The 14,452-nt window shown below is 37.8% G+C and overlaps 1 protein-coding gene across 6 annotated transcripts in view; it reads right to left on the bottom strand.

Moving 5' to 3' along the window:
* The window catches only part of lpp (LIM domain containing preferred translocation partner in lipoma), a 151,654-nt gene that overhangs the window by 84,003 nt on the left and 53,199 nt on the right, over positions 1-14,452 (bottom strand). For all 6 annotated transcript variants that reach the window (XM_034583005.1, XM_034583010.1, XM_034583009.1 and 3 more), the window contains one exon: positions 11,060-11,259. In XM_034583005.1, the coding sequence (XP_034438896.1) occupies positions 11,060-11,255 (196 nt within the window). In that variant the 5' untranslated portion in view covers positions 11,256-11,259. The remainder of the gene's footprint in view (positions 1-11,059; positions 11,260-14,452) is intronic.

Here is a 14,452-nt window from a genome sequence, read left to right as displayed (position 1 = left end):
CTTAATCATTTTTCAAGCAACTGAAAATCTAACAATTAAGTAATTTACCTCAGATTTTAGAGGTTTCTTTCTATACAAAGGCTCCATGAAGCATGTTGTATACTTCTTGTGAATGCAAGGACTACATTGCTCTCTATTAATAGTGACTCGAAGTCATGCAAACAATATTTTGCAAGTCACATTACTCTGAATGATTATTATTATTATTACCCCAACTCCTCTTTCCGAGTTAAATATTTAACACTGACTGACATATTTAAAATATTCTAAATTATTATAAAATTAATTATTCATATTTTTTGACTCCTTTGAATCAAGTAGCCTTTGTGTGTGCATTGAAAATGATTGGTGCAAACGCTGGTGCATTAAGAGGAATTTCTGGTAGAGCAATTCATGATCGTTTGTATTTCAATCTGTGAAAACAGTATAATCAAATCAGAAAAGTAAAAGAGCTTATACAGTTATTATAAGAAACTGTTCTTAGAGAAAGTAATGGACCTATTAATACCGTGATCAAGCTCTGTTTGCAGCAAGTATCAATATAAAGACTGGGGTGGGACATTTAAACAATTGGTTCAGAATGACCTAGACTGCTTTAAAAAACAATAGCGTGAGAACAAACAGTTGGGTTCCATGTTAAAGCAAACACACAACTTTCTCAAACATGATATTTTCAATGTAATAAAATCTACATATCAAAATGTGTGTTTAATAAAACTACAATTGATGTTCTAACACAGATCATTTGAATTGAAGTCATCTGTGTTTTACATGTCTCAACATCAAACCGTTTTTACAATTTGGTCACAGTTTATCCACTCATCCATCCATTGTCTACCACTTGGTACTACCACTGGGGGAGCTGGAGCCAATCCCAGCTGACATTGGGCGAGAGGCAGGCTACACCTTGGACAGGTCACCAGCGCATCACAGGGCCAACATATAGAGACAACCATTCACACTTTCATTCACACCTCCTTTTTTTTGTCCAATACAATTTCTAAACTTGCCCATGGAACAAGAGCCTTATTTAAAGTCAACTACAGGGAAAGAGGGACAACATGTCTGACCAAAATCAGTTTAGTGTTGAAATTGTAAAGATCAGTATAGAAACTGAAAATGAGGAACTTCATTGATAAGTTAGGCTCATGAGCTCCCCACTGACTTCCTACCTTTACAGCTGACTGTGTATTGAGAAGTGCGACCGAGCCAGCGGTGCCGCCACTGGAAATCGAATCCCCGGGTCTCAGTGGCGGCTATTTCTAATAACTCAAAATCAACACCAGCTCGAACTGTTAAGCATGCTTTGTTCGGCCCGGTGATTTAGAGCGGCGCGAACGAGGCAGAGTGAGAACGGCTTCTGTGCTGTGAATGAAGCCGACTCCATTTGTGACAACAGGGAGTTGAAAGCTCCAAGTGAGCACTAATGAGAGAAGCAGCAGGAACACCTACTTAATACGACAACTTCCCCTCTCTTTATTGAGCAATTACTTTTAAGTAGCTGCTTTGTGAACAAGGAATCCTAATCAGTAATTAAAGTTATTTGAGAGGCCATAAGAGATATAACCGGCTATCAGGAAGCGGAGTATTGTTAAGAGGATATTTAAAAGGGTGGAGGTGGATCCAGCTGTGACAGTGGGACTAATATTAAACTTTGTTTTAAAGTAAGTGATGCATTTGTAATACTTCAAGCACTGTATATGACTAATGGAAGGCAACTCCGATCGTCTCATGCTGCATCTACAAGTGTAAATTCTTAGAAATTATTTATGTTGTTACAGAAAAGAGAAATACCAGTAGAGATTTGTGAAGGAGTAAAAAATAAAAAAATAAAAAAAAACTTTACAGGTTGCAGATGAGCCTTTATATTCTGTTGTAAGGATTAAAATATAGAGGGGGGGTGAGCATATGTTTGCAGATTTACATATGTACAATATTATCAGAGTTACACGTGTGTAAGCGGGGGCCATCTGGCCTTTAAGGACTTAGGACAAAGCCTGGCACAGAATATAACTGCCTCCTGCATAATGCATAAAACACTACAGTTAAGGATCAGTTTGCAACAGCAAGATCAGAAACGGAAGAAACCTCAGACACTGTTCTGTCACTGTAAAAAACTAAATAAATCACAGCATGTTCGCTTATATGTACACAGCATAAATTACCTCCCACGGTGCAAACTTAATTTATTGCTGAGAGCTTGTCTCGCTTGTGTCTGTTAGCATCGTGCCAAAGTGAGGGCAGGGGAGAGTGACTGTGGATCCACGTGGGTCATGTGACAGTTATCTACTGCATTGAAGCGTTAGGGTGTGTATTGAAAAGAAACTCTACAATACCTGGCGCCTGAAATCTAAACTGTTCATCCTTTTATATTTGCACAAGCCTAATGTGCATTTAAAACAAAAGAGAATCAAAGAAAGGGCATTCCTTTATCCAGGAGTGAAGACCTATAATCCCTCCCAGGCAACATGAACAAAGTGCTCTAAGTCCTGGGTGTCAGTCCACATGTTGTATCCCCACACACTCGTTCCAAATGTGCTGTGGCAGAGGTTGCGAGCGCATTGTTTTGACATAATTATGGACCCGTTTTATTCTGTCTTCCGCTGGAGAAGAGCAGCTGAGCCCTGCTCTTAATTAGCATGATATGTATAGACGAGTGATTTGTGACTGCATTCGGTTTCGAGATGCAAGGCAGGGATTTGAGGTCTTGGGAGATGTGCTTGTTTTAAGTGTAAAGGAGCAGACTGAAACTGGCTTCTGCTACTCATGAGGAGAATTCCCACTGGGAGCAGAAATGGAGATCAGGCACAATAGAGGGATTATGTTTTTGTATGAAAGCAGAGAAACAAATACTGTGAAAAGGGTGAACGGTTTCAAACCGGAGCCAACTTTCTTTTTCCTTTTTTTATCCGAACATTTGAACCAATAAGCGCGCTGAACAATTAGTGCATTAAACTGTGATGGTTTTCTGATGAGTGAGAGCGTGATTCATCAAAAGATGGAAAGGGTTTACTATTGTTTCTTATGAAACAAATGAGAGAGCAAGTAAATGAAGCCAGACAAATGTCACAGCAGGCAGTCACTGCTGTGTAAACTCATCCCGTTTCATAACATGAAACCTTTCCAAGCAGCCGCTGCAACGCTGACACTCTACTGTGGACTTCAAGCCTTTTATTCTACATTTTAAAGAACAATTCCAGTGTTTGTTTTTTTTCTCTTTTTTAACCTGGTCCCTATTTTCCTAAATAATTAATGAAGACAAAAATGCTTGGAGTCCGCCCAGTCTACTGAGCTGAAATGCTATAAAAGACTACCTCAAAATGGCTGCGTCAAATTGCGTCCATTCAAAGTCTTTGTCTTTGTCACTGACACATTCAGATTTTTATTATAAACGTCTGACAACATTATGGAAAGTATCCCAATAGGGATAAATGTGTGTCTGACATGGAGCAGAAGTCTCCATCAGGGAAAGATCTCGATCTGAAATCTCGCAGGAGATGATTTGCTGCAGGTGGACAACAGTGTAAATGTGAGTGTGCGTTAGGAAAGGCTGTCCTGGGATCAGTGGAGGGCGTTACAGCAGCATACTATGTCTGAAAGATTTTGTGTTTGAACATTTCCAAATTGTGGTAAAATGAGGCAACACATTTATTACCCACACACTGTCTGTACCCTCGTGTTTGAAGCGACCAGGACAACAACTGCTGGTCAAATAGCAGCAGCACGTTTTCCTGAAGAGAAACTGTTCCAGGAGAGAGGAGACCTGCTGCAGACAGACTGAAGGTGATGTTATGAGCTCAATTTATTTTGTTGACCTGGCATCAGAACACTGACGTGGACAAATACCCGGTGGGATTGCAATGCAACTGTTTCACCGTTGCCAAAGTTCTCTGCCAAAATATTGGATTGAATCCAAAAAATGTTGCCCCTATTAATCATTTAGTCCAAAAAAGAGGGGAAAATAGTGTAAAGGTTTAAAAATACCAGAAGCATCCTTGAAAGTGTCAAAGGCTACGTGAGGTAATGGACCATACATTTATACATCTCTCAGACTTTATGACCTATTAAATGGCATAACCTGTGAGGGGAATGTGATGCTAACAAGTACAGTTCCACAGTGTAACTACTAGGATGACATTTAAATATTATTACAATCTAATGGACACTGAGGTGTCTTTGATGGAGAACACTTTTATTGGGCTTGTTAATTATAGAAAATAAGATGTTGTCAAATAAACGACAATATATAGATAGAAAAAGTTAGACTAACAAATCAGCCAGGCCGATGTACCACCATCAGTAGCCTCTTGCTTATCAACAGTAGCATTCTCTGCAACATTAGCAACAAGAAATGTGTAGACATTATGTGTTTGGTCATTATCCTCTATTTAAAATAACAGCTAAAGGAATTTTAAAGTCAACTTTACTTTGCCATTTGTGTAAATAAGGAAATATAAATTATACTTATACTTGTAAATAAATCATCAATCTGTAGACAATGTGCATTACTCAGTGATTTCCTTTGACTTTATAGACACCACTTAGAAAAGGTTGTTTTCATAACACTATTACCGAATCAGGGATTACAGTGAGATTTAGAGAATGAAACGTTTCATTCAGGGAACAGAAAACATTGGTTTCAAAACGATCAGCAGACACAATCTTATCCAATGCTGTAAAAGAATTAAGTAAAGGGAGAAAAGAAATGTGACCCAATGTTGGCCAATAAAATTGGTAAATATTAGTCTTTCACTGACATATCAGAATCTACGTGTTTGTATGACGAAATGAAACTACATATTTTTCAGAATAAACAATACAGAAAAATGCGCATATATGATTACATTTTACGTTATTTACAACACATGTTATGGTTAAAGTGTAAACTGTCAAGAAATATTTTGTCTTTATCATAGACATCAACAACATCCTGGGAAACATTATCACGCAATATACTGGTATTAGAAAGTTTTCACTCCCTATAATCTACATGAGCATCGGCCCCAAAAAATTCATACAAGTCAGGCTCTAAAAAAAAAAAAAAGATTTTAGAATCATTATCTTTCAAGCAAGAAAATCACTTGTTTCACATATACACACACAGACACACAAAGTGCAGACAACAATTAGTTGAGGTATGTGTTCCACTTAGATTAAATTGGCCTTTGTGTGTGCTCGGAGCATGAGCCTGTGGTTTCTATGGGGACAGTGACACACTCACTGGTGGATTTCCTGTAAATTCTCTTGGTGACACCCATGAGGGACCCTGACATAACAACCGGTAGTCAGTTTGCCTCTGGCCAGTCAAGCAGAGAGGAATAAAAACAGCTTATGCACATGTTCAACACTTTTCGAATCGCTCTGAGCAAACAATTAGCACGTTTTTTTCTGTAACTTAGTGCGAGAAGTTTTTATCAACAACAGCACTTCTCGGATGTGTAACTTTCTTTATGATTATTCCACTATAAAAACTTATTGAGTTTGATAATCAGCAGCCAGACATTATGAAAGGAAACGGCACGGTATTGTTACAAATCGACTCCAGTGTTAATTCATCTGGTTTTCAGGCTTTTACATAAAATGAATTACTATCTGAATCATGCTGCTAATGATGACTCATTCCAGTGTGACTCGTTCTCTTGTGGACCGTCAGACTCTTTGGTCACACCATAAGATTCATATAGAAAAAAAATCCCCATTTAATGCTGGACCAGGACCATTGCAAAAAGACATTTGATGCAGTTATGTCAAATACATACAGCAGTGAATCAAACAACAATGCAACTCAAGACACAGAGAGGTATCCCCGAACATCAATCAGACCATCATGTGCACGTGCTGGGAAGTCTGAACAGAGTCAACAGAAACTCAACCTCAGAGTCAACAAAAACACCCAGAGTTTCTCCTGAGAACGTGTATCTGTTAATGCAAATGTCTGAGTGAGAGCCTCAAAAGTTTCAGTGTACTTTCTCCGCCTGGCCCCCTGGTATGAAGTCAGCAGAAAGAGCGAGTGGGGAGTTGATGATGCTTCAAAAATGCGACAAACGCAAAAAACTAAAAGAAAACAAATAGCTCAGCTTGAAAAAGTGGAGCCATAGATATAGAAGAAATTTAAGAAGACGTTAAAATAGTTTGTGGCGATAAGGGCCGACTCAAGTGTTGATGTGCTGTAAAATACAAACACGAGATTTCCACAGAAGAATTTATACGTTATGAATCCTGCAGAGAATTTGTTGCTGTTGTGGATGTGTCTGAGCAAAGAATCTCTCGTTATGTTGTGCATGTGCAAAAGGCAAACCTGACCCGATTCTCTGGACTTCCTCCGCAGGTCATGTTTGAAAACTGCTATAGCAACAGAGAAGTCTCAAGGAGCACTAAGCAGACTCTGACGAGTCATCAACGTGTGCTGATCTATGCAGACAGCTGCACAGAAATCCGATAACAAGTGTGCAAACCATTTTAACCAGGATGTACGTCTAAAAACGATGTCAAGAAGGAAAGTCAGACTTAATCATACAACAGGAATGTGAGGTTGCTCTTTTTTTTTTATAAGAAAAATAATGATTTATTGTTTGAGATTTCTAGAAAGGCCAATTTGTGCCACAATGCATCGGAGCGTGCTCGACTCTACATCGAGGGTTTTTGAAATAATTTCACAAAGCTTGACAACAGACAGTAAATGACACTGTGTTGTCAATACTGCTTCAACAAAACGGAACCTGATACAGTTCAGAAGCGTAGTTCTTACTGCAGGGATATTGCACTGGGTTGCATTGACTGATAGTTATTCATCATATTTTGTCCATTTCTCATACAGTGTGTTGCAGAGTTAATCATGACTCTAATCACTTAATAGTTGCATGCATGTAATTGTACTTTTAAACCGTACAAATACCCAGAACAAAATCACAGGACTAAGTTCAAAGCCAAGAAGTGAAGCAGACACTGCGCTACATGCAAAAATGATATTTCATAAAGCAATCATGTCCGACCTTTAACAGCACATGTGCCTATGAGATCAACTCAAAGCCTAAAATCTGATCGGATGTAAGGAGTTTTGAGGGATTTTTGAGTCAATGTCTGAGACCTATATGTCTCTCACCTCCTCCTGCTGTGGCCTTAATGAGGACAAGTGATGCCGAAAAAAATGTGGGGGCAGACCTCGCTTGCTGCGCACCGCCCCGTCTGCACCAGCCTCTTTGTCCGCGCGGTAACCGTGGCCTCAGACTGCTCATTCCAGCCCTCACACTGGCCTCTGATAGACAAAAGGGACAGCGCGGCGCCGTGCCAAATTGACTTGTCCCTAATTTTTATGCTAATCCTCTATTTTACATCAGGCAGTCCCTACATTTGATATAAAACATAATAAAAAAATAAATCAGTAGAGTCCTAGATAATCTTTTCATAAAGACGTCTTATCCTTTGACAAGTGGAGATGTGTGCAGATGGCTTTACATATTTGCATGTTCAAAATGCTGACAGCCAGCAATCATCACTGTCATCATCTAATGTTTAATGAAGACTCGTGCTGTATCAGAACATCTGATCTCCTAAATTTCACCAAATGATGCTGTATCTTACAGAAAATTACATATAAACAAAAAGGTTAAAACCCTGACAACAATTTTACAGAAGCTAATACAGTTTTTCTCCACTTTTCCCAAAATCAATCAAAGAGGGTAATAGATCTCAAAGTGGATCCATAGCTATGTAATTACTGTGAGTTTTATTGTGGCCTTGAAGGTCATGAGATACTGACAATCTAACCCTGATGTTACTGAATTCATAAAAGTTTAAACATTTAAAGTACAAACTTACACTGATAATATCACCTGCAACGGTGGTATTCCCCACCCTTTTTATAATGTTTAATAATCCTCTTAATACTCTCTCAATGATTAATTGTGGAAACTAAGACAGTGTCAATGAGTCTGGATTAAATGTTATGTAGCAAAATGACATTTTGGAATTATAAGGATTTAATGAGGCCACACATCAACTGGGAACAAAATGTAGTTGTTTTTTTAATTTGCAATTAATCCGTGGACGAGGCTCAGGATGAAGGTCAATATGAAGAGATCCAGAGTTCATTTATTTCTTTAGGTGGGATGCTAAGACATTTTACACTGGTCCTGTCTGAGCCTATCAAAACAATTTATACAAAAGGGCTTGAAATTGACATTTTCTTTATGGGCTGGGCAAAAAGTATAGGTTTCCAAAATCATTACATGCAGAGTTTAAAGTTTAAATCTTTGGTTTTCATTAAATCAAAATCCGGTATGTATAATATTTAAGGTCAGCATATTTTCAATAATGTGTTTACATTAAAATCTTCCGATGCTGTGGTTTTCTTTGTTGGTGGTCAAGTCTGTCTTTCCTGCCATGAGTTTGAATTGCCTGCCAATGTTTGTTTAGCTGCACTATACACACTCGAAAACTAGTTGCTCTTTGGCCGTCTTCTTGACAAAGTGTTTTTTCAAAGTTTTTGCTGCCCATACAATTCTGGGACTTGTAGTATTAAAACCAGCTGCAACCAGAAACTGTGGGTGTTGCAAAAAGAACTGAAATCGTATTATAACCAGACCTCAGCATATTGGTCAACCGATAAAATATTGTATTGGGTACATGTATATTCAAATACATATATATATTTTTTATATATATATGCACATAAAAGTTCAAACTTGCAACAAGTAGAGCTATACAATAAGAAAAACATATTTCTGAATGTAAAGGGACTTTAAGGCCAACATGAATTGTGTGATAGCCTCTGAAACATGTTTTAGTCCAAAAACAGCCGCCTCAGAACAAGTTTCACTAGACTAACATCTGGAGTGCCAGACAGGTCCACAACCCCCCACAGACAGCAGTGTCTTCCGCCTGACACCGTGTTCACTGCTTGTTGAATTTCAGAATCATTTCCCGTTTTGGTAATCTAGGGCTCTCAGGGGGGTCTGAGGGTAGAGGGTTAGAGAATATTTACATCACAACATATCTACCAGATGGGGAGGTGGGTTGATACACACTGTGTGTCTAATATTTCCTGTGTGTCATAATCAACCATTGTAACACCTCACTCACTGAAGACTTCAGATAATGTGAGTGCAGTTGTAATAAGCATATTTTTAAAAAGGTAAAAAATGTTAAAGGGGACATATCATTAAAATTCCACTTTGTTAGTGCTTCTACAGGTTAATGTGGGTATCTGGCATTTCTACCAACCCAAAAACTCTGGAAAAAAAACACTCGCGCGTTTTGTTATAGTTCCTCTAAGTCAGAAACATCATGCTTGAGTGACTGGAATGAGCTTCCTGTGTATTGTGTCGTCACAATACACTGGAAGTCTCCCTACATGGCCTTGGCCCATGTGATTGGGAAAATTAAAACTCCAGGACAACAGAAGGGGAATACAAAGTATGGGATGCATATTTGATAATTTATATCATATAAAATATGTAATTTATATCGTTTAAAATCATGGGGGGAGAGGGGGGAGGGGGGAGCTGGCTCATTAGCATTTAAAGGAACAGGCACTCAAAACAGGTCACTCTGTGGAGGGCTGTTTTATACAGGGTAAAAAGGGTGCTGTTTTAAATGATCCTTGTGGTATTTTGACCAAAGTATGTTACAGACATTTCATTAAGACCCCAAGGAACCATATCAACTTGTGGTAAAATGGGCATGCTATGTCCCCTTTAAGTAAACATTTAAATAACAATGGAGCAACGCTGTTCACAAAATGTTGAAAAACATTCTTTACAACCCATTGTGTACAGTTGTGGTTATGGTATGGAACAGTCACTTGGAGCATATGTAAAATATGAGCATCAATGCTTTTAAAATGTCTGTGAGTAACAATGGAGAGGTGTCTTTACAGGTGTCTTCCCTTCGCAGTATTTTTTCTTTCTTGCCGTTGACTCAAAATCAATTCCTGTGTTCCCATTTCAAATTACCGAATTTTATTATGAAAACAGAAAGTAGTTTATGTAAATATATATTTGAATCAGTCATCCTATTATTATTTTTCTTTGGGTCAACTTACATAAGTTCTGCTTTACTTCTTAATTAGTATTTTAAAAGTATTCATAACTGTCTGATGTAAAACAGAGTTGTGCTCTGTTGCACACAGCTTCTGTGTTTGCCCAATGTCAGTCATTTACATTACACTGTAATTAATAACTCACATTATTTTAAATCATCTTTAGGTTAAATGTAAATCTACATGTAGAAAGCTGAAAAAAGAAACAACCATAGTGCAATGGAACAAACCAAAAAGAGACCTACAACAGCAGCTTCCTGAACTCACACATGACTGCTCACCTCGGTACTTACACTTCTTGAAAGAAAACTGGCACAAAGCAAGGACTGTTACGATCAACATCTAGAAATGAAAGAGCTCAAGGATCGCATGTGGCCTTTCACCCGAATATTTGGAATCTTTTAAATTATAGTTTTTATTCATTTATGACTCAAATTATTTTTTTGATTAAATGTGTAAAAAAACTACCTCATAGGAATTCCACAAGTTGTTCCCATATCTCAATAATTGATGACAGTTATGATGATCACAATAGTTTCACAAAGGACAAAGGAATACAACTAAATTCCAACAACACAATCACAAATTGCGATGTGTCTTTTTAAACTCCTCCATAGTTTGCTCAAATTCTAACTCAGATTTTTATCAATGAGTGTTTTAGGACAGAAAACATATACTATAACAAAAAAAAAACAATAACAAATAGATCAACTATACCATCTGGCAAATAACGGGTAAACAAGCAGTTATGCTGCTTAACAAATCTACCACTTTGGATTTTGTGCTTGTTTGAAATCAGTCAAATGAAGACGGTGACCACACCCAGTCAGTAAAAACCCATACAAATATCACTTTAGCAAAAAAAATGTGAAAATATTCAAACTATACCAATATGGACTCTTAGACACGGGTTGGAATTTGACAGTCAAACCACAATTGCATATTAAGTTTAAATTGAGATAAATTTTTCATTTCCTTGATATTAGTTCAAATATTTACTGCTGACTTCTGTGACTTTACCTGAGGGGTCCGGGTTGGTGGGCTCTCCCATCTGTTTGTAAGGGTTGTACTTGGGCTTGGGTGCAACCATCGGGGCAAACTTCTTGGGTGCCTGCTGCTGGGAGATAGAGATGCTCGCACTGCCCATAGACGGTGTGGTCTCCATCCTGGCAGCCACTTGTCCTGTCTGGTCGTTACTGTTCACTTGGTTCCACATGGTTCTGTAGAGGGAAGAAAAAACGTTATACAAAACTCTGACCAGTGAATTCAATCTTGATCAAAGGAGGCAATGGAAACTCTTTGAGACTTTTAGAGCCAGGCCTGAAAGTAAAGAAACATCATTATGGATCACAATAACATGGAGTAGTGTCATAATGTCATTTTAAATACTGCCTCTAACAGTTAAACATTAATGACACATCACATACTTCCACCCAGGAGGTTACGTTTTTCACCCCAAACAGACTTCCAGGAAAGTCGATGGAAGAATCGACTTTCCTAATATGAGTCAGGAAAGAACCCAATAAATCTCAAATTGGGGTGTGAATCCAGGATTTTTTCCCAACTTTATTAAACATTGCGATATGGGGTGTTTTTCACCATTTTCACCATTTCCCAGGGAATAATTCATGGATCTTGGTGAAGAAAAAAAACAATCAAGCTTTAGAGGACTGATATCCATAAGTGTTTAGAATTTGGTGCAGCTTGACTTAAGGGGACTGTTGGCGTTAGTGAAGGTATGCACTCTACTATGTGCCATTCTAGGTTAGAATATTAAATATGAAAGGACAGCAAGCTGAAATCAATGGAGGGTAAAAAAAATATATATTTCTTCAAAAACAGGAGCAGCAGTGATTTCACCAGGGAGACAAGAGAAGTCAAGAAGGTTCTGCGGAGAACAACTTCTGAAATCCTTGAAACAGTGTAGTCCTGGGGTAGATTAGAACTAACATCCAAATTACCAAAATTATTACTTTGATTATAATAATACAATCAGTTGATTTTCCAAAATATCATAACTGATCCAGAGACACAACTACATGCAGTTACCATATGGCAAATATAATGACAGAAACAGGAAGTGACCAGGTAGGAGGCTAAGTGTGTGGGTTGTGGTTGTTCAGTGCACTCGTAAAACAATAATATATATATAATAATATTTTTATTTACAGAATGTTACTGTGTGTATAATACAGTCACCTCTGCTGTGCGTGACAACGGGGGTGACTGCTGCACAAGCCACAGGAAAAATGTGTGAGAATCAACTCTACTTTTTTCTATGAACTACTGAGTGATAGTATTAAGGCAGCTGATAATATTATTTTGTAAAAGAAAAACAAGGTGATAAACACCGTGTTCTGACATGTGTTAATGTGTCCAATTTAAAGTTAGTTGGAACTATGTCTCAGCCCTTTCTTTTACTTTGCTTACATCCTCGGTTGCAATGCTTACAACAACAAATCAAAAACATGAACAAAAACAAGACGTGAGATAGAAAGAAAACAACACAGAATTTTGTAGCAGAAAAAGTATTGAAAAATGTTGTAATGCTGATGTAACCATGAATGATTTGCAAGTGTTGATGTAGCTGTCCAAACTGAGATCAGATCAGAGTTCAGGGACGACAGAACACTGATCTGCATGCCATGTAGGAAGGTAAAGATATAATACATATTATTTGTATATGCTGTTTTTTATTCTTCTTTTTGATGGGGAACTGAATTCACAAGATTCATATATATAAGTTTTACATTGAAACGTAGGTCTAACTGATAGCTAATCAATATAATGACTTCCCTTTACTTTATATGTCAACTTGTGTGTCCTTCATACAGTTACAGTGAAGAAAACACTGCTCAGATTAAGTTGCCATAGCTGAGGACACAAACATCCAGTATTTCACCATCTCATTCTGAAATCACTTGAAATATCTGAACTATTTATACGCCGCGCTCCCCATCCTTCTTTTTGTTTGTTTGTTGTGCTGCGTTCTGATGTTCTGCTGTTTATTATCCTCACTCCGACTGATACAGGGTTTACATTCTTTCACCGAAGCACAGCAGAAAAGCCCACGCACAATCATCTTTTAATATCTGCTCAAATCCCAGCCCCTCCTGCCGTCTGAATGGTTCTCACTTTTGATATTTTTCCATCTGCTCTTAATGCTGCGATTCAGACGCCGCGCTGGTGTCTCACACCCACCTGTCCTTTCAGTGCGAACGCTTTCATTTCCCGACACTCAAATGGCTAACAAAATAAAAGATGACTCGGAGAGAAGAAGAAATGATCTTAGCAGGAGTGAGTAGGACTCAATACATGACGTGCTAAGTGAAGAATGTCTATTTCAGTTTGTAAGTTGATTTTTTGATCATGTAAAATAATTTAACATTCAAACAGTGGGACGTCACTTTAAATAAACACTGCCCTACGGTGCACATTAAACCCACTAAAATCACTTTTACCTGTATTTCAAAGTAACTTACTCAGACCTCAGCATATAATTATTACAGTGATTGAGAGACACTGTATAAAACCTGGTTGGCGCTGTGTTCTGTGGTTTGTAAAGAGTAACAAGGACACGGTTTGTGAAAAGAAATGTTCCAGTCGAGCTTTTAAATGTAACGTCTGACTGAGCACCACAATCGCCTGCATTGTACTGAGCCGGAGGCAGAAATCTCAATGCTTCTCCAAACCCCGGCAACTAAGAGCAAAACTGTGTGTGTGTCGTGAGATCTTTAATATATTAAAAGATTAAGAAGGATATCCAATGGTAAGTCCTCAACCAAATATGCATCAATCAATGAAACAAACTTCATTTATATAGCACCTTTGATGCAGGTGCGTGCATTTCAAAGTGCTTCACAAATGATTGACAATATGATAGTAAGACAGCAATAAAAAGGAGAAAAAAACAAGAGCAAAGAAAAGAAAACACAATTAAGAACAATTAAAAACAATCTTAGACTAATGTTGTTCCATCTCTAGATACTTTCTGTCTACATGAAAAAGCTGGGCACTGTAGTTTTTAGCAAATGTTACTCCAACAAAAGAAAATAGAGCATTTGTTGAGCTATTTTCAGCAGCAGATTAATACAGGTTTGATTGTCTGATGAATATTTTTGGCAGTGGGTCAGTGAATTAAGTCCAAATTAACTGTGAAGATGTGACCGGATTCATTATGATGATGTCAGACAGTGCAACAGTGTGGCTTGTGGTGTGTTTTTACTATTAATTAAAAACTTCATGTTTTGAACAATAATGGAGCAATGGAGACACAGAAAAACTAGATATATCAGTTTTTAAGTGAAGAGATAAAAAATATAAGTTGGATTGATTCTTTGCTGGCTTTGTCAATTCCGTGATTTTTGTTGACAAATATCAAAATACAGAACATCAGGTGACAGTTGAGAGACT

The sequence above is a fragment of the Hippoglossus hippoglossus genome, chromosome 4, assembly GCF_009819705.1.
Source record: "Hippoglossus hippoglossus isolate fHipHip1 chromosome 4, fHipHip1.pri, whole genome shotgun sequence".
In the NCBI taxonomy this organism is placed as follows: domain Eukaryota; kingdom Metazoa; phylum Chordata; class Actinopteri; order Pleuronectiformes; family Pleuronectidae; genus Hippoglossus; species Hippoglossus hippoglossus.
Note: the sequence above shows the minus strand (reverse complement) of the source record. Positions and strands in the feature narration are given on the sequence as shown.